The 22,815-nt window shown below is 45.4% G+C and overlaps 1 protein-coding gene and 1 pseudogene across 3 annotated transcripts; one reads left to right on the plus strand and one right to left on the minus strand.

The window, feature by feature from the left end:
• Positions 1-1,439: 1,439 nt before the first annotated feature.
• On the minus strand, positions 1,440-3,013 carry LOC138843650 (cytochrome c oxidase subunit NDUFA4 pseudogene; annotated as a pseudogene).
• Positions 3,014-3,899: 886 nt separating this feature from the next.
• Positions 3,900-21,666, plus strand: MFAP5 (microfibril associated protein 5). 3 transcript variants are annotated; one of them, XM_002712855.5, is made up of 10 exons: positions 3,900-4,222; positions 4,758-4,817; positions 5,460-5,495; positions 9,536-9,580; positions 9,722-9,754; positions 10,145-10,180; positions 13,700-13,729; positions 15,980-16,067; positions 17,030-17,103; positions 19,453-21,666. In XM_002712855.5, the coding sequence occupies exons 2-10, from the start codon at positions 4,760-4,762 to the stop codon at positions 19,563-19,565; spliced, it is 513 nt and encodes a 170-aa protein (XP_002712901.1). In that variant the 5' UTR covers positions 3,900-4,222; positions 4,758-4,759; the 3' UTR covers positions 19,566-21,666. The 3 variants fall into 3 exon arrangements, with proteins under 3 accessions (XP_002712901.1, XP_069905393.1, XP_069905394.1); XM_070049292.1 differs by lacking the exon at positions 10,145-10,180 and having other exon boundaries at positions 3,906-4,222; XM_070049293.1 differs by lacking the exon at positions 17,030-17,103 and having other exon boundaries at positions 3,954-4,222.
• The last annotated feature ends 1,149 nt before the right edge of the window (positions 21,667-22,815 follow it).

The raw sequence follows: 22,815 nt of genomic DNA on the forward strand, positions 1-22,815 counted from the left end.
CTTTCTCAGGCCATAGCAGAGAGCTGGTTTGGAAGAGGAGCAGCAGGGACACGAACCAGCACCCTTACTGGATGCCAGCGCCACAGGCAGAGGCTTACCCCACTACACCACAGCACCAGCCCATGAATTCTCTTTATAGTCTTAAGCTGCCCACCTCCCTAAAACTTTATCCTTTCCCTCTTTGTATCTGAGTAAGTGTTTGAACCTTTATGTCTCAGACGTGGACAGTTATTGGAGCGTTTCAAGTCTCCATCTCAGCTCAATCCAATCGAGCCAGTTTTGAGTTATGTACTCACTAACATCATTGCTGTCAGCCAGTGATGAGTAAGAGCGAGGCTCTGCCACCAAGGAACTCCCTCAGCCAAATGGGATTACAGATATGTAAAAGGGTTTAAATGAAGCTGATTGATGACATAATTGCAAAAATAAACAAAGCCGCAGCTCAGTAGAGGGAAAGATTAACTCTTCCAAGGCAGAGGGGATAACAGGGTTTCTGGGGGGACATGGCTGGGTCTCAGCTGGGTTTGGAAGGACTGAAGCGTCTCCTGGTCTACGTTGCTGAGGACAAGTGTTTGCTGGCATCATAGTCCATCTTTCGCACTTTGCTCTCCCTACTTCATGGCTTCATGCACTGCTCTCTCCTTTCTCCCCATCTCACATCACCCTCCTCCCTTCTTTCCCTTCCTTTTATGGGAGTCTTTTTTTGTGTTTAGCCCTTGGATTTCCTTTAGTTGGAGTGAACTGTCATAATAACCTTTCTGTCCGGTTGCCCAGAGGCTTCGGCTAATGGGAGTATTCTTTACAAACCAATAGACAGTGAACAAAGCCAGCCTGCTAGCTCACATCCCAGCCCCCCTTCTCTCTTTTCACTCTACCCACCTTCCACAGACCACTGTTGAAAACTAAAACGTTCCTGGGCCACTCACGGACGCTTTCCCTAGGTCCCTTCTACCCCTACGGCTCAGTTCCAAGGAGGGCTGTGGGAGAATGCGCTAGCCACTTGCCGCCCCACCCACGTGGGAGAGGCAAATGCACTGCTCCCAGGAGCCAGGGAGAACCTCGGGGTATGGTGGGCTTACATCTCTGGATGGCATCTGCTCACTTCGGGGCATTGCTGCAGACTTGACTTGATGCAACACAGTAATACGCGGATGGTGTGAAAGCAGAGGCTGGCCAGATCAGCCTGAGAAAAACACGCCCGGGGAGCCACCTCTGGGCTCTAAAAACAAGTGAGGACCTGCGCTAGAAGAAAGGGCCCACCATGGCTGCCATGAAGAAATCAACCAACCTACCTACCAGGTTGCATTTCCCCCAAGTTGCACATATGTATTAATCCGTGTAACAAACGCCAAGCATCAACATGACTGCTTGCATGTAGAGGAGGAAGATCTCCTGGTTACATGCAAAATTGTGTGGCTGTCTTCTGGAAGACCTCCGTCCTAAGCAGCTATAGAGGGAAACATTTCATTTAGGCGTCTGGGCCTTTCTCTGCTGTAATCCACGCTCCCTGAGTAGAACTTGTATTGATCATTGGCACCCAGTTTGTTCCAGGATTCTGGGTTATTCTTTCTGTCCCTATTGACATCTGGGTTGAACGACGCCAGATGCCTGATGGACAGTGTAGCTCCAGTACCTCCGGCTCCAACAGGTGTGAAGAGAGGGCTCAAACTTGGGTGCCTCTTGGCCTGACCGGCTCTCTGGTGGAGAATATTTGCAGCAGAAGTGTGGGGTCCAAAATGAGAGACAAGTAGATGTGCAAGGCCTGGGGCTAGGCAGGCTCTAGACCAAGACAGTGCGAGGCAGTGCCGACGTCCAGAGTCACCCGGGACCTCCTACCTGAAGGCCCAGCTGCGTTCTTGAAAGTCTGTGGGGCTCAGTGACACGTGGTTGTCACCATTCTGCCAGTTCCTGCCTTGCTTCCCGTCCAAGGTGCTGCTCCCCGCCTGCCCACCCTCCCCTTCCGCCTTGCTCCGAACATTCTGTTCCTATTTTCACTGCCCTGACTTTGGTCTCCCTCCTACAACCCCAAGAGAGCGCCACCTCCTACTGCCTGGGGAGTCTTTCTTAAACCATCGTCCCAAACTAGGCCAGCACATTGAGGTCATTGCTCTCCCTGCCAAACAACTGGCCCGCGTTCAGCCTCTCCATCTGTCTGAGCTTCATGGAAAACATGACTGTTGCTCTAGGCTCTCTGCTCCATGTCCTGCCTCAGCTCTGCTTTGCATCTGCTTTTTGGTCTCTTCCCTGTGCCCCACCCCCACCTCTTCTGTCCCTGGCTCTGTCCAGACCCGAATCACATCTGTTTTCTAGCCTCTGCCCCCTCATTATGGAGAAGATGGGATTAGGACAAATTCTGGGCTAGGAAGATTGGAAGAGCTGGCTTTGGGATTCACTTTTGCTCTGGGAACTGACAAGAACTCTTGTATCTCAGAGATGGAACCATGATAGTGCATTCAGAGGTACCTTTATGAATGCCAATTATTCATGTCCTAACTGGACTCTTTCCTTCCATCAGTATTTTTTAATAAAAAAAAAGTTTATTTATTTGAAAGGCAAAGTGACAGAGAGAGGGAAAGAGAGAGAGAGAGAGAGAGAGGGAGAGAGAGATATCTCCCATCTGCTGGTTCACTCCTCAAATGCTTGCAACAGCCAGTGCTGTGCCAACCCAAAGCCAGGAGCCCAGAACTCCACCTGGGTCTCCCATGTGTATGGCAAAAACTCAAGTACTTGAGCCATAATCTGCTGCCTCCCAGGTGCAGTAGAAGTGGAGTCAGGAACAGAAGCAGGACTTGATCCCAGCACTCCTGTATGGGATGAGGGTGTCCCAAGCAGCAGCTGAACCCACTGTGCCACAAAACCCATTCCATTACTGTAAATGCTTTCTCTCTTCTAGTGTATAATGTATGAATACTGCTCTCTAGTTCAACTCACAGAGGAGAGACACAAGGAAGACTCAAGGAGCTAACAGACAACCTGAAACTTACACACTTGGATTCCATCTAAGGTCGGACATTCCTCAGACTTGGATTTCTGTCACTTAACTTTACTGCTTCCAAAGTGGGGGTTTTTTAGTGGCCTGATTACAAGGGTCTCTGAGAAAGAGAGAAAACACAAAGTCTAAAATTCTTGGACCAGAGAAAGCACTATTTATGTATTACATGACCTGATATCATTAAAATGTTTATACTACCTAAAGTGATCTACAGATTCAGTGTAACCCTTATTAAAAGACCAATGACTTCTCAGCAGAATTAGAAAAAAAATCCTACAGTCCACTGTTACATGATCTAAGGAAGAATACTGGTAGAAAATAAGGCAATGAACTTGTTTCCAAATTTTCTTTGGGTTTCTGATGACATTTTGTCCTTAACACTCCAGAAACCAAGTTTCCTAGCATGAATTTAAACAAAGACAGAGACAAAATAAGGCTGGCAGCTCCTCTCATGGAGCTCCTCCACATTTGAAAAGGATTTGGAGGGCTTTGATTGCTTCAGCATTTTATAGTCTTAAGATAGCCAGCATTTCCTTCAGACAAAACTCATGTGAGGTCTGTGTTGCTTGGATGTGAGAATAAGAGAGATATTACCAGAGGGGAAAAAATAAGAAGAATCTTCATGGGCAGGTCAAAAAAGAGGCAAAGAAGAAATATAAATGCAGGGGTACATAGAAATGTGTTGGAGTTGGAGAGAGAAATATTTGAAAAGAAAGAGGGTGAGAGAGGGGAATGGAGGAGTGAGTCGAATGCCATCTGAATAGAGGAGATGGAAACAGGGTATGGGAATGTAGGGTAAAATGCTCATGGGGAAGGAACCCAAGGCAAAAAAAAAAAAAAAAAAAAAAAAAAAAAAAAAAAAAACCCAAAAAGTTGCTGGGGCAGATTGTGAGAGGGGAAATAGGCTGATAGAGGGGAGACCCAGCCCTGCTAGGGAGCAGCAAGATCTCTCACAGCCTTTGGAATGAGGGTGTGAGTAACTGCTAATTCCCACCTCCCTTCTCATTCCAGCCTTATTGGAACACTGCATTCTACGCCTCTAGCCTGGCTCGCTCGCTCTCTCCCTCTCCCTTGCTCTCCCTCATCTCATTATATCAGAGGAGGCCAAATCTGAAGTCCAACCCAGGGAGTGGCTTTGTTCCTCTTATTCTCCAGCCAGCGTGGAACAGTGTGAGAAGGAGAGAGACACGTTCAGCAAACAAAGGAGCAGAAAGAGCACAGAGCACCGCAGTGAGTTATTTGTTTACATAAAACTCTAAACAGAGAGAAAGAATATGTGTGAATGTAAGTGTGAGTGTGTTTGTGCCTGTGTGTGTGTGCGTGTTGCATGGCTGGAGATAGCTGGAATGGGAATGACACTGAACTTGGATAGAGCAAGACAAACTCCTGTAGTTATCATTCAAATGACTAGAGACACTGAGATGGGCAGATGATATAAGACATGGGCATAAGAAGGAAGATAAGACAATAGGGGTAAAAGGTCTGGGGTGGGGCTAAGCTGGACGATTTAGAATATAGAATTCCCTCTAGCTTGGTAGACGGGAATGATAAGAACGAGACTAAGATGAGTGACCAGAGAACAGATTGGAAGAAGCAATAAACTTTGAGGGAAAGATGAGATAGGAGAGAAAGCATTTGAGTCCTAAGGGGAAACCAAGAAAGCTCCTGAGAAGACAGAGAGACCGAGGGCCTGGGGTGCCTCTCCCCAGATGTGATGTGCTGGTGTCCCCTGAGTTCTCACTCTCTCTCCCCCCTGTCCCGTTAGACATGCTGCTCCTGGGCCCCAAGGTGCTGCTGCTCCTCACCGCACTCCTCATCCCCGCTGGTGAGTCCCTACTTGTATGGGTTTCTCTCTAACACGTCCGCCTCTCCGCGGTGTGAGTGGGTTGGGAGGCAGGATGTAGCAAGGCTGAAGGGGAGCAGGAGGAGAGGTCCACACCAGCAGAGTCACAGGCGTGCAAGACACAGATCCCGTCTGTGCACAAGCCAGAGAAGTGCCCTTCGCAGGGTTCACAGGATCCAGCTAGAATGTTGGCCGCAGAAATCAAACCTTGAACTTTAAAGTAACGGTATGCTATTTTTTCTCTCTCTTTAGGCCAGGCACAGGCTAAGAGACTAATTCTTCAGCCTTGTGCAACAGCATAGCCTGCGGGGAGGCTGTGGCACTAGCAGGGTTGCACATGCTTGCAAGACTGCTGGACCTGCCTGTGGAACAGGACCCCACAGGCAAGGGGGCTTCCTGAGTGAGGGCATAGCCGGACAGGCCTTTGTCCTCCAGAACTTGTTTCTATCCCCGCCAGTTTTTTGTGCACAGCATTAAAAGGCTAATTCTGTATTGAGTCTTGAGGAAGAAAACATAAAGAAAAAGTCCAATCGTTCCTCCGTGATTTTCTGGTTTGTCTCAGCAAGGGTTACGCGGTGTAGAGCTGGACGCACTCACATCTTCTTTCCCCTTCCTTTGCTACAGAATGGATGCGCTTGGGTGTCAATGGTCAGAGAGGAGGTAGGTAAAGCCCTGGGGGTGGGCTGTGCTGGGATTCTCCCCAGGCTGAAGTAGAAGAGCAGAAGTAGAGTCTGACCTAGGGCCGAGGGAGACATTACCAACTTACGGGAAATGCCATCTGCTGTACCAGCATCCACAATCCCACTCCCTCATTCATCAAACCTTCTTGTCTTTCTTCCCTACTAACGAAAAACTTCCTCCATGCCCATCTCTTGCTTCTAAATGCCCCTAGACATTTCTCATCTCACTCAGAAAATGCCCAGCAATCCTTCTAGATGCATTTTCCTATCCATGTAGCAGAGGAAAAACTAGAATGCACAGAGTAAGAAGTCATCTCAGCACTACAGAGAAACCTGTGGTGCAGCCGGACAAACGCAGAAGCTTTGGCGCCCTCAGCCTGATAAGAAAACTCCACCCTGCTCAAGGCATTTAACAAAGTGTCACTGTATTTCTTTCCTTTTCCAGAGCCATGAGAGTTAGTGGATTGAGGACCGTAGTATACAACCCAGTAAGGGGTGGTGAAATCAATTAGTGGGTCACAACTAGAATTTTAAAAAATGAATTAATATACATTAGAATAAATATATCAGAGTGCATTATATGTGTTTTGCATGAGTAAAGTATTAGTTTATAAACTTATTTCACTTTTTTTAAAAAAAAGAATTATTTATTTATTTATTTGAAAGACAGAATTACAGAGAGAGAAGAAAAAGAGAGAGGGAGAAAGAGAGAGGTCTTCCATGCCCTGGTTCACTCCCTATATGGACACAATGGCTCGGGGCTGGTAGAAGAAAGCGGCCAAGCTTCCCAGGTGACTGGAGAGGCCGTGCCTCAGTTTACCTGCCACCTACCCCCCCAGGGGACGTACCCCGGCTTTGTGCAGAAAGGTTGGGGGTCAGGTCCAGAATGGCCCAGAGTGGACCAGAAACCATGTGTCTAGCCTTTCCAGAGGAGTTTCTTAATGAGATATTTGTATTTATTTCCAGACCAATAAATTTGTAACTGAAGCCAGGCGCTTCATGCGGGTCTCCCACATGGGTGCAGCGACCCAAGAACTTGGTTTATCTCCTCCTTTCTCAGGCACATTAGGGAGCTGGATTGGAAATGGAGCAACTGGGATTTGAACTCACCAACAAATGGGATGCCAGCATCTCAGGCTGTGGCTTTACCTGCTGTGCCACAACACCAGCCCCAACTTGTTTCACTTTTTAAAAAGTATTTATTTTATTGAAAAGGCAAATAGAGAGAGGCAGACAGTCTCCCATCTGCTGGTTCACTCCTCTAATGCCCACAAAATCTAGGGCTGTGCCAGGCCAAACCCAGGAGCCTAAAACCCACTCGAGGTCTCCCACATGGATAGTGGTCACCCAACCACTTGAGCAATCACCTGCTGTGTCCCAGGGTGCACTTTGGCAGGAAGCTGGAATTGGGAGCAGAGCCGGGATTCCAGTTCAGGTACTCTGATGAGGGATGATACGGGACGCGGCATCTCAAGAGGCATCTCCACTGCCATAGCAAATACCTGCCCCTGTCTCAGTTTTACAGACGCGATGACGCATCACCGAATGTGTATTTCTTGCTAAAGGTCATAGTGCAGCAAAACTAAAAATCTGGATTGATTTCTCCAAGCAGTTTGAAGGCTGACAATCCTGGTTTATGACTGTAGGATGCTTTTCTAGCTGGAATATTGTAAATTATGATAAAAATGTCTTATGTCCTTTACGGAGAACTTCCCGAGTCCAAGCTAGAACATTTTTCTGGTGGAAGCTCATAGAAAAGGTGGTTACGTTGAGAGACAGGCAGAAGGGCAGCGGCTGATGCTGAGGTCTCAGAGACAGCTCAGAAGTCCTCCGCCCTCCCATTGCTTCCTGCCTGTTTCCATGCTTGGCTGAGCTGGAATGCAGCTAGGCCTCTGGAGAAAGGACACAATGGAGGGAAACTGGGCTGCACCCTGGAGAGGCTCCAGTTCCCTCTTACAAGGCTCCAGAATGACTCAGGTCAGTGGTTTTTCACATATGCCATTGGATGAGCACAGACCTGACCACGAATTGTTCTGGGGCAGGCAGGCGTTGGATGCCATGTCAACACGCTGCCTAGAATGTCCACATCCATATCAGGGTACCTGGGTCCAAGTCCCAAGCTCCACACCCAATTCCAGCTTCTTGCTAATACAAAGGGAGGCAGTAAGTGACAGCTCAAGTACTTACATCCCTGCTGTCCACATGGGAGACTCGGACTGAGTCTCTGGCTTCTGGCTTTGGCCTGGCCCAGCCCCAGCTGTTGCAGGCATTTGGGACATGAACCAGCATATAGATCTCTCTGTCTGACTTTGTCTCCATTTCTCTCTCTCTCTCTCTCTCTCTCTCTCTCTCTGCTGTTCAAATAGCATACAACATAAATAAAATTAAAAATTTAGAAAAAGTGTTCTGAAATAAGAAAGCTTATACTGAGTGTTAAAGAGGTTGTTTTTGTCTAGTCTGATGAATTTCTGTTCAGAATTTAGAAAAAAAAGGCAAGCAAAAGAAAAAATAAACAAAAAGTTAAGGTAAGTAGAGGAAACTCCTATGAAATGAATAAACTTTCCTACAATTATTGATAACTCTGACACATTGTTTTAAAAATGTTTTTGCTCAAATTTAAATTTGACCTTTAGAATTGAAATTTTAGAATGTCTAATCAAACTATGTGGGTTTGCTGACCCCTAGTGGGCAGAATGGATTATGACTATAAACTACGTGGAAAAATACTTGTAGATGGATTATTTACCAAATACATATTTAAATATTATTTGCTAAGAAAGTAGATTTCAGTGCTCTTATCATACACACACAAGATAACTTTTTTAAAAAAATATTTATTTATTTATTTATTTATTTGAAAGGCAGAGTTACAGAGAGTCAGAGAGTCTTCCATCTGATGGTTCACTCCCCAGATGGCCGCAATGGCTGGAGCTGTGCCGATCTGAAGTCAGGAACCAGGAGCTTCTTCTGGGTCTCTCACGTGGGTGCAGGGACCTAAGGACTTGGGTCATCTTCTATGGCTTTCTCAGGCCATAGCAGAGAGCTGGATCGGAAGTGGAGCAGCTGGGACTCAAACCGGTGCCCATATGGGATACTGGCGCTGCAGGTAGCGGTTTTACCCACTATGCCACAGCGCTGGCCTCTGAAGGTAACTATTTTGAGTGGGTATTTGATGCAGCAAGATGCCTCTTGGGATGCCTGCATCTTACAGCCTGGGTTCGAATCCGAACTACTCTTGATTCCAGCTTCCGGCTAATGCATACCCAGAAAACAGCAGGTGATGGCTCACCGACTTGGGTCACCTGACACCCATAGAGGAGACCTGGATCAAGTCCCTGGTTCCTGGCTTCAGCCTGGCCCAGTCTTGGCTGTGGCATTTGGAAAGTGAATCAGTGAATGGAATATCAGTTTTTGTCTCTCTTTTCTCTTTCAGTCTCTCTGTCTTTCAAATAAATAAAAACAAACACATAAATAATTTTTAAAAGCAACTATGTTAATTTTCTTGACTGTAGTAATCGTGTCACTTTGTACATGTATATGAAAACATCATGTTACACCTTAAATATATACAAATAAAATATTTATCTAAAATTTAAAAATTAGAGTAAATGTTAACAGTGTTTTGTTATTTTTTAAACATAGACATGATTTGTTTTCGGAAGTGCTGTTACTTGGAATTTCTACTATTTTTTTAAGTTTATCTATTGTGGCATAATGGGTTAAGCCACCTCCCAGGATGCCAGTATCCCATATGGATTCTGGTTCCAGTCCTGGCTGCTCCACTTCCAATCCTGCTCCCTGCAAATGTGCCTGGGAATGCAGCAGGGGGTGGCTCAAGTGCATGAGAGACCCAGCTGGATTCTGGGATCTTGGATTTGGCTTTGGCTTTGTCCAGCCTCAGCTGTTGTGACCATCTAGGGAGTGAACCAGCAGATGGAGGATATCTGGGTTCAATTTCACTTTTGGGGAGTGCAAGGGTGGGAGTGCTCATAGTAAGCTTTATGATTTTTTTTTCCTCAGATGATGTGACTCAAACAACTCCAGAAACGTTCACAGATGATCCCAGTAAGCTGTGTCCTGTCTGTGACCCGCCCTTCTGCCTTCCCAGCAGACCTTCCATCTTTCTTGTCTCCTTTCAGATCGTCCTCGTTCTTTCTTGGTTCCTTCCTCCCTGCCTCGCTCATCTCCTGTCTTGTCCCTTTGCAGATCTGGTGAATGAGCCCTCTACAGATGAAACAGGTAGGTTTTACTGCACTTCTTTCAAAAAAGGACTTTTCACGGTCACATTTATGATATGGATAGAAGGGTTGTGGGAGTGTTGTTAAGGGACCATGGGATAAACGGAACGAGGGAACAAACTGCATTCATAACTAAAGTAAGGCATGGATAATAAAGGCTTCCAGAAATCAGTATCATATTGGTAGGATTCATAGTCTTAAAAAAAAAAAAAGTATGTTGACAGTTACTTCCGTTCATCCAGTATCCTCGGACACAATACACCAACCCAGCCATGGCCTTCCCCTCACCCTTGCCCTTGTCCTAGTGTCTTCATTCTCCCTTTTCCCACTCTGCCTTTTCCCCCTTGCAATTCAGAGCCCGCCTCACACCTGCTGTTTTGTGCCTTTTCAGTTCTGGCTGATATCGAGCCCTCCACAGATGACCTGGGTGAGTTCAGATCTGGGACCCAGGGCCACCAGGGCTATTTTCTGGCTCTTCCCAGAGCCCATTATAGAAGGCAGTGCAGCTACTGCAGAGTCCTAAATAGACAGGATTTACAGCTTATGTAGCACATTCTTCCAACAGTGCCATTTCAATGGATGACATTTTTGAACCGATAACAAGCAGAAAGTATGCTAGGTGTTTGATACACAAACTATCAAGATACGGTCTTTCTCCCAAAGTTCCCAAGACTTGGTGAGTAAGGGCAAGACAAACAAATATTGGGAAAGACAAAGGGAAGCTTTCAAAGAGAAGTGATGCTTGAACTGAAGTTTGAAAGAAAAAGCGGGGCAAGTCAGATGGGCCAGTAAGGGATGGGCTTTCCAGCCAGAAGAGATAACATGTTCACAGACGTGAAAGCAAAACAGAGCTTGGCACAGGAAGGAAGCCGAGTATTTTTAAGGGTCAGGGCAAAAGCTACAATGAACAAGCACTATGAGGTAAGAAAAGGAGTAGAAGTTAGATTGCTTTGGCTTGATTTGCTTATGCTGCATACAAGTAATGCACTGTCCCCCATAAAGATTTCAAGTACTACATGTTAACCAAAAATTTTGAAACATAAACTATTAAGTTTTTTTAAAACTCTGTTAAATATATCTTTTATATATATATGTGTATATATATATATATATAAAGATTTCTTTATGTATTTGAAAGTCAGAGTTACAGAGGGAGAGGAAGAGACGGAGAGAGAGGGAGATATCTTTCATCTGCTGGTTCACTCCCCAGATGACTGCAATGGCCAGGGCTGGGCCAGGCTGAAGCAGGAGCCATGAGTTTCATCTGGGTCTCCCAAGAGCATCATCCTGGTTCTCCCACATGGGTGCAGGGGCCCAAGCACTCAGTCCCTCTTCTGCTGCTTTCCCAGGCACATTAGCAGGGACCTGGATTGGAAGTGGAGCAGCTGGGACTTGAATGGAGTCCATATGGGATGCTGCATTACAGGCGACAGCTTAACACATTATGCCACAGTGCCCACCCCATTGACTGATTTTTTTTTTAGATGTGTTTATTTATGTTAAGGAGAGAGAGAGAGAGAGAGAGAGAGAGAGAGAGAGAGATATCTTCCATTCATTGGTTCACTCCTCAAATCGCTGTAGTGGCCTGGGCTGGGCCAGGCTGAAGCCAGGATCCTGGAACTCCATTTGGGTCTTCCATGTGGGTGGCCGGGGCCCAAGCACCAGGGCTATCTTCCTCTGCTTTCCCAGATGCGTTAGCAGGGACCTGCATCAGAAGTGGAGCAGCCATGACTCCAGCCTGCACTAATAACGAGATACTGACATTGTAGGCAGTAGCTTAACCTGCTGCACCACAATGCTGGCTCCCAAAACCAATTAACTTCCACCAGATTTTTGTTGTTGTTTAACAAACAAGTTAGACAAATGAACAGATAAGGGGCCGTTGCTGTGGCATAGCGGGTAAAGCCACCACCTGTGATGCCAGCAGCCCATAAGGGCAACGGTTCTAGTCCCAGCTGCTCTACTTTCGATCCAGGTCTCTGATATTGCCTGGAAAAGCAGTAGAAGATGGTCCAAGTCCTTGGCCCCCTGAACCCACAGGGAGACCTAGACGAAGCTCCTGGTTCCTGGCTACAGATTGGCCCAGCTCCGGCCACTGCGGCCATTTGTGGAGGGAATCAGTGGATGGAAGACCTCTCTCTCTGTTTCTGTTTCTGCCTCTCTTTAACTCTGTATTGTAAATAAATAATATTTTAAAAAACGAACAGATAAGTTTATTCAGTTCCATGAAGTGCTATAATTGGAGTAAGAATAAAGAGACAGAATGAGTCCTTGGTTAAGTTCATCAATGGGATTAGGCACAGCTCCTCTGGAAGGCACGTACACTAAACTGCTTCCTGAAAGACAAGTGCAAGGGAACCAAGTGATTAAAAGGGGGGACACACTTTTAGGTTAAAAAAAAGAAAAACCAATTTGGGCAAATGGTTCTGGATGCAAATGGAAAGCGATCAGAGAAAGCTCAGAGAGGAAGGTTTTCATCAGATTTGTGCATCGAAAAGATCACACACACCTCCCGTCCCGCCACCCCTCCTGCTCTACCTCTTGGGCAAAGTGGAAATTAATTTGACTGTTATCAGTCTGTACCTGGAAAACCAGCCAGAGTGCTGTTGCCCTACCCATTAAAGATGGCAGCCTGAACCGAGGTAGGAGTGGTGAAAATTAGATATGAGCTGTAAAGGAGAGGGGCTGTTGAGGTGACATCCAGGTTCCTGGATGTGGCCATGGGCAGATGGTGACACTGTTCACTGCAGAGCAACCTGAATAATAAAGGGAAATATCATTAAGTCAGTCTGAGATGTATTGAATTTAAAGGATCATTGAAAACTCCAGTCTTCCATTAAAAGGTCTGATTAATAGGTCCGGAGTTCAGGAGAGAAATGTAGGTTAGAAATAAGGTTTGGGAATTTGTAGCATATGGGAGGGTACTTTAAAAACTTCTAGGAAGATGGAATTAAAAGATGAATTTATTTTGGTACAAATATATATATATATATATATATATATATATATATATATATATATATGGTGATTTGAAAGGCAGCAAAGCAGAGAGACTGAGATCTCCTATCTGTGGGCATTTAAATGGCCACAACAGCCAGTGTTAGGCCATGCCAAAACCAGGAGCCAGGGACTCATCATTGCAGGTCTCCCACACAGGTGGCAAAGACCTACATGAGTATATGAGCCATCACCTGCTGCCTCCTAGGGTGTGCGTTAGCAGGAGACTGGAGAAAACAGAGCTGGGCCTTAACATGGGGCACACTGATATGACACACAGACATTCCAAGTGGCATAGGCCAAATGCCTGCCCCTATTTTTTGCAAGTTTGCAATCTGATGCATGTGAGGGGCCTTCAAAAAGTTAATGCTAACTACAGATTATGAAAAAACGATGCATGGCTTCCCAAATTTTTGGCATCAAAATAATTTTTCTTTTTAATTCCATTTTCTGCAAAATTTCTGTTTGTGTTTCTGTAGACGTGCCTTGAAGCCATAGGTAGGTGAGGGCACCCATCACAGTTCCTGTTATCCTCCCAGCAGCTCATCCATGACAGTTTCCCGTGTAACTCCCCTGGCTCGTTCAAGCCCTCCACCCTCATCTAGCTCCATGACTAGGTCTCTGTTCCATAAGCCAAGCCCATATGAAATTTGACCTTAGGTTAGACTTGGCTGTGGACACGACTCACAAAGATACTCATAATACAATGAATTTCTCAACTCTCCAGGAGAGAAAGGAAAAACACAAGAACTCACCCTAACTCCTGACTCTTCCACAGTGTGTGTTCAATCAGCTCCATGCAAGTCTTCTTCCAGAAGCTACTAACAGAATGATTAACTCATTTGTTCTCCATGTGGGAGGACTCCACGTGGGGAGGCATGTCTAATATGATTACAGGTAGAGTGACTTCTAGAACTGCTAGTAACTGAATACAACTTCTGCCTTCCAGCCTCGCCCAGTGATAAAAATGCCACCGCAGGTATGAGTATCTCTCGCAACTCTTTTTCTGAAGCTATTTTCCTTGCTGTGGATTCCTTATCTCCTTGTTCCTTAATTTGGTGAAACAGCTTCTAGTGTACTTCCAATTCTTTCTCAAAGAATATTTTTGGTGGCCTTTACTTTTTTCCTTCCTTCCTTTTTTTTTTTTTTTTTTTTTTTTTTTTTGACAGGCAGAGTGGACAGTGAGAGAGACAGAGAGAGAAAGGTCTTCCTTTGCCGTTGGTTCACCCTCCAATGGCCGCCGCTGCAGCCGGCGCACCGCGCTGATCCGTTGGCAGGAGCCAGGATCCAGGTGCTTTTCCTGGTCTCCCATGGGGTGCAGGGCCCAAGCACCTGGGCCATCCTCCACTGCACTCCCTGGCCATAGCAGAGAGCTGGCCTGGAAGAGGGGCAACCGGGACAGAATCCGGCGCCCCAACCGGGACTAGAACCCGGTGTGCCGGCGCCGCAAGGTGGAGGATTAGCCTATTGAGCCACGGCGCCGGCCCTTTTTTTTAGATTTAAATCCCATCCGATGCAAGATACAGGTAATCCCCAGCCGAGGCTTAACGTGTTGCACCACAACACCCATCCCTTCTTTCCCTTTTTTTAAAAATTAATTAATTAATTAAGTCAGCAGGCAGGGAGAGAAGGAAAATAGAGAGAAAGAAATCTTCCATCTGCTGGTTCGTTCTCCAAATGGCCATAAGAGTTGAGGCTGGACAAAGCCAAAGCCAGAAGCCCAGAACTCCAGCCAGGTCTCCCATGTGGGTGGAAGGGGCCTGTGTACATAAGCCACTCTCTGCTGCACTCCCAGCTGCATTACAGAGAGCTGGATTGGAAGCAGAGCAGCCAAGGCTTCACCCCGTACTTCAATGTGGGATGCCAGCCTTGCAGGTGGCGCCTTAACCTGCTGTGCCACAGCACTGGCCCCTCTTTTTTGTCTGTTTATGGACTATTATCCTTAGTCCTAATATGGACTATGGATAATAGTCTTAATATGGACTATTATCCTTCAAGATGAGAAAACTGTTGAATGGTCCCCAAACAAATTGTCTCCCTAAAACACCTTTTGACTTCATTTACTAGTTAATGGGTTGGGAGGTAAAATCAATTTGACTTTAGGAACTCCCACATTACCATGGACTTCATGGTTTGATTAATGTTCCCAGGGCAGGTGTTTAGCCTAGTGGGCCGCCTCCCACCAATATGCCCTCATCTCATATCACAGAATCAGAGTATAAGGGTCCTCACATCAGAGGACTTGGGTCCAAAACCTTGCTCTGACTCCTGGCTCCGGTTTCAAGCTAATGCGGCAGCAGTTCATGGGCTCAAGTAGTTGAGTCCTTGCTACTCACTTGGAAAATCGGATTGAGCTCCTGGCTCCTGGCTTTGGCCCCAGCCCAGTCCCATATCAGCCCCAGTCATTGTGGGCATTTGAGGAATGAACCAGCAGATGGAATCTCTCTCTTTCCCTCTCTGCCTCTTGCTGTATACAAATATATGTAAAATATGCTGATAATTCTGATATGCAACAAGGGTTGAAAAGAACTTAAACAGAAAAATAATGACCTGCTTAAGAATTCTGATTCTTCAGAATGGGGTTTTCATAATACCATTTAATATTTCATGTTGCCTTGGGGCCAGCGCCATAGCTCACTTGGTTAATCCTCTGCCTGTGACACTGGCATCCCATATGGGCACTGGGTTCTAGTCCCGGTTGCTCCTCTTCCGGTCCTGCTCGCTGCTGTGGCCCAGTAATGCAGTGGAGAATGGCCCAGGTCCTTGGGCCCTGCGCCCGCATGGGAGACCAGGAGGAAGCACCTGGCTCCTGGCTTTGGATCGGCACAGCGCTGGCCATGGCGGCCATTTGGGGAGTGAACCAACGGAACACAGACCTTTTTCTCTGTCTCTCTCTCTCACTGTCTATAATTCTAACTGTCAAATAAGTTAAAATATATATATATTTCACGTTGCCACCAGGATAATCCTAGAAAGACTTTTTTCCTAGAAGAACATTCAGAGATTATTTTTATCCACTTCTGCTCTCAGGTGCAAAAGCACTTAAATTTCATGTTAGCCAATTTTCTGTTGCTCTGCTTTTGATGAGAAGGAAGAACATGCTCCACTGTACAAAGATCCTCTGTGGAGACTCCTCTGTATTTTTTTTTTCCTGCCCCAGCTCCCTTTAATTTTTTGTTTCTGCTTCTCCTCTTTGGACTTCCTTGTTTGTGTTGTTGGACTTCTTCAGAGTGCCGGGATGAGAAGTTCGCTTGCACAAGACTCTACTCTGTTCATCGCCCAATCAAACAATGTGTTCACCAGCTGTGCTTCACCAGGTACGGGATCCCAGAGTGTTTAGAAAACACCAACCTCGGTAGTGTTTTTGTGTCCGTGACTATTTAATGAGCACCCACAATGAAATGGCAATCCTTGATGGAGTTTTAGCATACTCCTCTTAGCTATTCCTGGGGGTGTTGGTTGGAACCTGGGGTGTGGGCTGAGATTTAGAGAGGATACACTAATAGACACTAGAAGTAAGTGAAAGTGGGGGCTGGGGGCAGGAGGGCCCTGACGGAAACACTGGTATGGCATGTGGACTCCATTCCCTGATAGAAAGATGTTCCAGCAAAAAGAGCCAACTCTGAAGGTAGAACAAGGGGGGAGGGGCGTGGCGCTGGGGCTTGGTCGATAAAGCCACCGCCTGCAGCGCCAGCATCGCATATGGGCGCTGGTTCTAGTTCTGGCTGTTCTGCTTCTGATCCAGCTCTCTGCTGTGGCCTGGGAAAGCAGTAGAAGATGGCCCAAGTCCTTGGGCCCCTGCACCCATGTGGGAGACCCAGAAGAAGCTTCTGACTCCCAGTTTTGGATTAGCTCAGCTGCAGCCGTTATGGTCCTCTGGGGAGTGAACCAGTGGATGGAAGATTTCTCTCTCTCTCTCTCTCTCTCTCTCTCTCTCTCTGCCTCTGCCTCTCTGTAACTCTGCCTTTCAAATAAATAAATAAATACATTTTTTTAAAAGAACATAGTGGGAGGAGTAGTGAGTTTGACTCTAGGCAGAGTGTGCAAAATGTCTGTAGGAAGAGTAATTAATTCCATTGCATCCTCTAAATTCCACTGGGAAATGTAAAAAGAAGTCTGAAAATTTTAAGTACAGATAAGGGAATACATACCAGGAATACAGAAGAGTGGGGAAAACACAGGTTGAAGCGGCTTCTCACACCTAGCACCTAGGCAAATTCTCCCTCTCAGGGTGCTTTTCTCTCTCTCTTTTTTGGCCATGACATTGGGACTGTCACAGTTTACGACGTATGTACATCATCAACAATGAGATCTGCTCCCGTCTTGTCTGTAAGGAACACGAAGTTATGAAAGGTAAGAAAACACCTGGCTATTTAATGGGGACAGACTGTTATGAAAGAGAACCATCCAGACACGATGCTAATGAACCCACAGCCTGGTTTTGGAGTAGGACTTGAGTCTACCTCCTTTGCACCCATCAGCTCCTGCAAGACGTTATCCTAAATACCCAATCTATGGAAAGTATTATGCGTAATATACAAATTCAGCCCTAAGAAAATCATCACTAGATCCCTGTACAAGTATGTTGTAATCCCACACTCCTAAAGAGAGGTCTTCTGAAGCATTTAATATTTTTTAAGATTTATTTATTTGAATAGCAAAGAGAGAGAGGGAGAGGGAGAGAGAAAGAGAGAGAGAGAGACAGAGAGAGACAGAGAGAGAGATCTTCCATCTGCTGGTTTACTCCCCAAATGGTGGCAATAGTCAGGGCTGGGCCAGGCTGAAGCCAGGAGCCAGGAGCTCCATCTGGGTCTCCCACCTGTGCAGCAAGAACTCAAGTACTTGAGCCATCATCTGTTGCTTCCCAAGTACTTTAGTAGGGAGTCAGATTAGAAGTGGAATAGCTGGGACTTGAACTGGCATTCCAATAGGGGATGTGGATGTCCTAAGTTGTGGCTTAACTCACTGTGCCAGGGGACCTACCTTGTGGCATAGAAGGTAAAGCCGTAGCCTGCAATGTTGGCATCCCATATGGGTGCCAGTTCAAGGCCCAGCTGCTCCACTTCCAATCCAGCTCTCTGCTAATGCACCTGGGAAAGCAGCAGAGGGTGGCCCAAGTGTTTGGGCCCCTGTCACCCACATGGGAGACCTGGACGAAGCTCCTGGCTCTTGGCTTCAGCCGGAGTATTTGGGACTCTAGGTACTTTCAAGTGAACCAGTGGATGGAAGATCCCTCTCTCTTTCTCTCTGTCTCTCCTTCTCCCTTGGTAACTCTGATTTTTAAAATAAATAAACAAATCCTGAAACAAACAAAAAAGACTCACTGTGCTACAATGCCTGCCCTGTGAAGCATTTTAGTAATTATTCACTGGCATTCTAGGGAAAAACCAAGTTAGCTGTTACAGACAATAGCATCTGCTTGTTAATAGCCATACTAACAACTCTAAGACACTCACACACACACATACATACACTAATTTGGGGGCAGTAAGTTTGGACAAGGCCTACAAATTAAAAAAAAATTGACAAGGTATTTAGAAATCAGCTACAATGGGGCAGACGTTTGGCCTTGCAGTTAAGATGTTGGTTAGGACTCTTGCATCCCCTATTGGAGTGCCTAAGCTCCAGAGCTCAGCTTCCGATTCCAGTTCCTGCTAATACACCCCTTGGGAGGCAGCAGGTGATGGCTCAGGTAGATGGGACCCTGCCAGCCATCTTGCAACTCTCTTTGGGTTCACAGCTGCTGGCTTCAGCCTGACTTAGCACTAGCTGTTGTATGCATTTGGGGAGCAAACCAGCAGATGGAAGATCTTTGTCTCTCTGTCTCTCACACACTGTCTCTCTGCCTCTCAAATAGAAAAAATAATAATAATTACAAAAAATAGAAATCAACTCTGTTGTAAACAGTACACCAATTCCAGGAACCACTTACAATGTTTATTGTGAAATTTTGGCATTAGAAGAAAGATGTTATAAGGATAATTACAAGGGCCCAGCATGTGTGGTTATAGACTGTGTACGGTAGGAAGAGACACTTCTCACCTTCCCCACGGGCAGCCCCGAACGATGGCTGCGGTTGGTGAAAACACCACAGACTCTGGCCTTTCTGACTCAGCAGCCAGCTTTGTGCCGAGCTCCTGAGTAAGAGCTGAAGTCAACTTCGCAGAAGGAAACTTGCTGCTGGTCCCCTTTGTTTTTGTGCACGCCACCTGCAAGGGAAGCACCTTGAGATTTAGGATGAGTGTTGGGGACTCTAGGCACTTTCAGGTATCCCTGGGGACTCACTCAAGTTAGCTGTTTGCACATAGTAAACACCTAAATTTGTACTGAATGACTGGTCTTCATTTTTCTAGATCCATGATTAGAAGAATTGGGAGCTAGGTATACACAGGAAACTAACATTTAATGGCCACCTGTTCTAGGTACTTTGCATAAAAGATTTCATTTTAATACTCACAAATAAACTGGTGAGGTGGATATTTTAGTGCCAATTTTACAGAAAGGGATAATGAAATTCAGAAAAGTTAAGAGACTTTCTAGTAAGTGGTAAGTGACCAATAAGTGGCAGAGCTGAGGTTGAACCGAGATCTTTTTCTCTTCAACCTTTTCGCACCCCCATGTTAGGGAGCCTTCTCTTTCCCTTAGATGCAGGCCTTGTTGCGCTCCTGCACTCTCTTCCATTGTGCTCCGTTTCCCTTCTAGATGAGCTTTGCCGTCAGATGGCTGGTCTGCCCCCACGGCGACTCCGCCGCTCCAACTACTTCCGACTTCCTCCTTGCGAAAATGTGAATTTGCAGAGACCCGGTGGTCTGTGATCATCATCAAGGAAGAGGAAAGAAGCAAGAATACGTGGTGAGAGGAAGGAGAAATTCCTTCTGCTCCAACCATCGCCAGCTAACCCATACACAGTAGTATTTTTTAAGCCAATGCCTTTGTAATGTCCAGCTTTTTGCCCCTGTTCCCTAATTTTTCACCCAGATAACATTTATCTCATTTTTCAGTACTCAGAATACAACGTATATATTATTGCATGGTCTTGCTGCTTCCCCATATGATAGACATAGTGGATAAAGGATGACCACATGGTTTCTATACAAACATTCTACATTCAATTTCAAGGGAGACTAGATGTTAGATTAATAATCTCTACTATTTGGATCTGTTAAAGACAGAGTTTCGGATGTCTATCCTTGTCTATTCTGGCTAACCACAGACCATCACTTATTTTCCCTTGAAGAGTTTCCTGGATAACTGCCCGTCATTTATGTGTTTCTTTTTATTCTTCATGATGTTGCCAGATTGTCTAAAGTTTTCCTAGCAGGTCTTCTTTATGGGAAAGATAACAATAGCTTTTACAGTTTCTCCAACAGAGCCACGGATTACACTTGCAATATAAAGACCCCAAATGTCTCTGCTAATCTCAGAGGCAGGGGCTAAAGAGAGAGAGGACTAAGCTTGGGGGAGAACTTGTACTCAACACTGCCCTGTCCAACTTTTCACGCAGTTGTCCAATGAGGAAGCAGGACAGGAAGTATTTCCTTTTTACTTAATCACTTATGGCAGCACAATTGGCCTTCTACAGTCATGGGTTCCACATCCATAGGTTCAACCCAATGTGGGCCAAAAATATTTTTTAAAAAAGTTTGCATCTGTACTAATATGCACAGGTTTTCCTGGTCATTCCCTATACAATATAGTCAACAACTATTTACATAGCATTTACACTGTATTAGGTATAAGAAGTAATCTAGAGATGATTTAAAGCAGACAGGAGGATGTGGGTAGGTTGCATGCAAATACTATACCATTTTATATGATACTTGAACATCCGAAAATTTAGGTATCAGGGGTAGATCCTGGAACTGATTTCCCATGGATACTGAAGGCCTACTGAACAGGTTAGCTGATCTCTGAAAAGCGAACTAGACAACTTGATGTGAAACCACACCATTGGTCAGTGTTTCCTTGAGTTGTGGAGACTTGTTCATCTTCACCACTTACCAAGTATGCAAACAGAGATCAGTGTACAAATGGCTTCCAGAATATCCTGATTCGGAGCCTGAATTTCAATAGGCAAACAGAAAGTTTACCTAATAGCTAATGTGAAAGATGGATAAACACAATACTCAGATAGTCCACATGCTTATCCTGGCCCCAGCAGGAGCCCTGTAGACTCAAAGAACTCACTTTGCCTCATTGGGTCCTAATTTAATTCATCTCATTTTTAAAATGAAATGCTTACATTTATGTTTAAGTTTCTTTTAATTCTTCAGTTCTCTGAGTTGAAATGCATTAGTCATATTTCTTGACACCTAGATGCAGTCCAACTCACACAAACTTGTCTGTCTCATCGTGGATAAGGATGCAGTCCACAATGTAATTGAACAAAATCCCATGGTAGTGACAAATTATGTATTATGAATCTTCTGTCTAAAGAACTCAATAACTTTCTATAAAAGCCAAGGGAATTCAAGAGGAATTAGGGGACAAGTTGCATCTGACAATAGGGGTTGGATTTCTTTCACGTTGCTGAGAAAACTAGCTAAATGTGTGTTGGATTCTTACTATTAAGTAATAATGAGATTAACATAATTTAGCTTAATGGGATTGACATAACTGATTAAAGAGAAATGCTAGAAAAATCCCCGAAGTAAGTCATCACTACTCCATGCCATCTCTAGAATTAAACGTACTCATAGATAGATGCATTCAATGTATACTGTAACCACTGTAGAGAAGCCTCATAGGTACAGGATTTCCAAGAATCATTTTAAAGAACCTGCCTATGAACTTGACCCACCTGCTGCACATTGAACGAGAGGTGACATTCCCAGCAGACAACACCTTTATGCCTGTATTGTGTCTATTGAAAATTAAACGTTTTAAAATATTTTTTTTCCAATCTCTCAGAATAAAGTTGCTTTTGGTCTGATTATTTATTTCTCTCTTTTATGTTTACAAAAAAGACCTTAATTTATGGTCTTTTATCCCACTTTGAAAACTGAGTACCAATCTTGGTCAGATTCCCTACCCTGCATTTCTCTCTCTATCCCTCATGCTACAACTTCACCACTGGTTCTCCAACATTCCCCGCTGATCTATTCTCTTCCACATACGGCTCCTGTTTCCTTTTCTGTCCCCCACGTCCAATACCTTGGTGAAGTTTCACGCTTTACTCTCACTTCCCTTTTGAATGATCAAATTCCTCTGGTTTTCTTTCCTTTTTTCTTTTCTAAGTTTATTTATTTATTTGAAGCCAGAATGACAGAGAAAAAGAGCCAGAATTTCCATCTGCTGGCTCACTCTCTAAATGCCTGCAACAGCCAGGGCTGGGCCAGGCCGTAGCCAAGACCCCAGAATTCGATCCCGGTCTTCCTCAGAGGTGGCAGGGTCCCTAGCACTTGGGCCGTTACCTGCTGCCTCTCAGAATGCACATTAGCAGGAAGCTGAATCAGAAATGGAGGTGGAACTGGACCCTAGGCACTCTAATATGGGATGAGGTGTCCCAAGTTTAATCTGCTTTGTCACAAGCCCTCCCCCACATTCCTCTCTTCTGCCATTTCTCATTCAAAAGTGTTCTCAGGGTGGATATTTGGCCCAGCTGTCTAGACTCTGTGTGAGACACCCAGATCCCATGTTGGAGTGCCTGGTTTGAGTTCTAGCTCTTCTCTCAGTTCCAGCTAATGAACACCCTGAGGGACGTCAAGTGCTGGCTCCAGCACTGGGTGCCTCCCGCCCACCCACATCGTAGGCCCCGAATGAGTTCCTGGCTTCCAGCTCTAGCCTGGCCCAGCTCCAGCTGTTGTGGGCATTTGTGAAGTGAATTAGCAGATGGGACATCTCTCCCCCTCCCCCAAATAAATAAATAATTTTTAAAAAGTGTTTTATATATTTTCCAACTCTTCTTACTACATAAACCAAAATTTCTAACTTGCTTTCTTTATCTTTAAAGTCTTTACTTTCCCCTAAGAAAGGTCCCTGGTCTCAGTCTCTGTCGATTGCTTTGTTCTCAGTCACCTCCCTGGCACTTCTCTGCACTGGCAGAATTTTTTTTCTCTCCTCTGC

This window comes from Oryctolagus cuniculus, chromosome 9 (assembly GCF_964237555.1).
Source record: "Oryctolagus cuniculus chromosome 9, mOryCun1.1, whole genome shotgun sequence".
Classification (NCBI taxonomy): Eukaryota; Metazoa; Chordata; class Mammalia; order Lagomorpha; family Leporidae; genus Oryctolagus; species Oryctolagus cuniculus.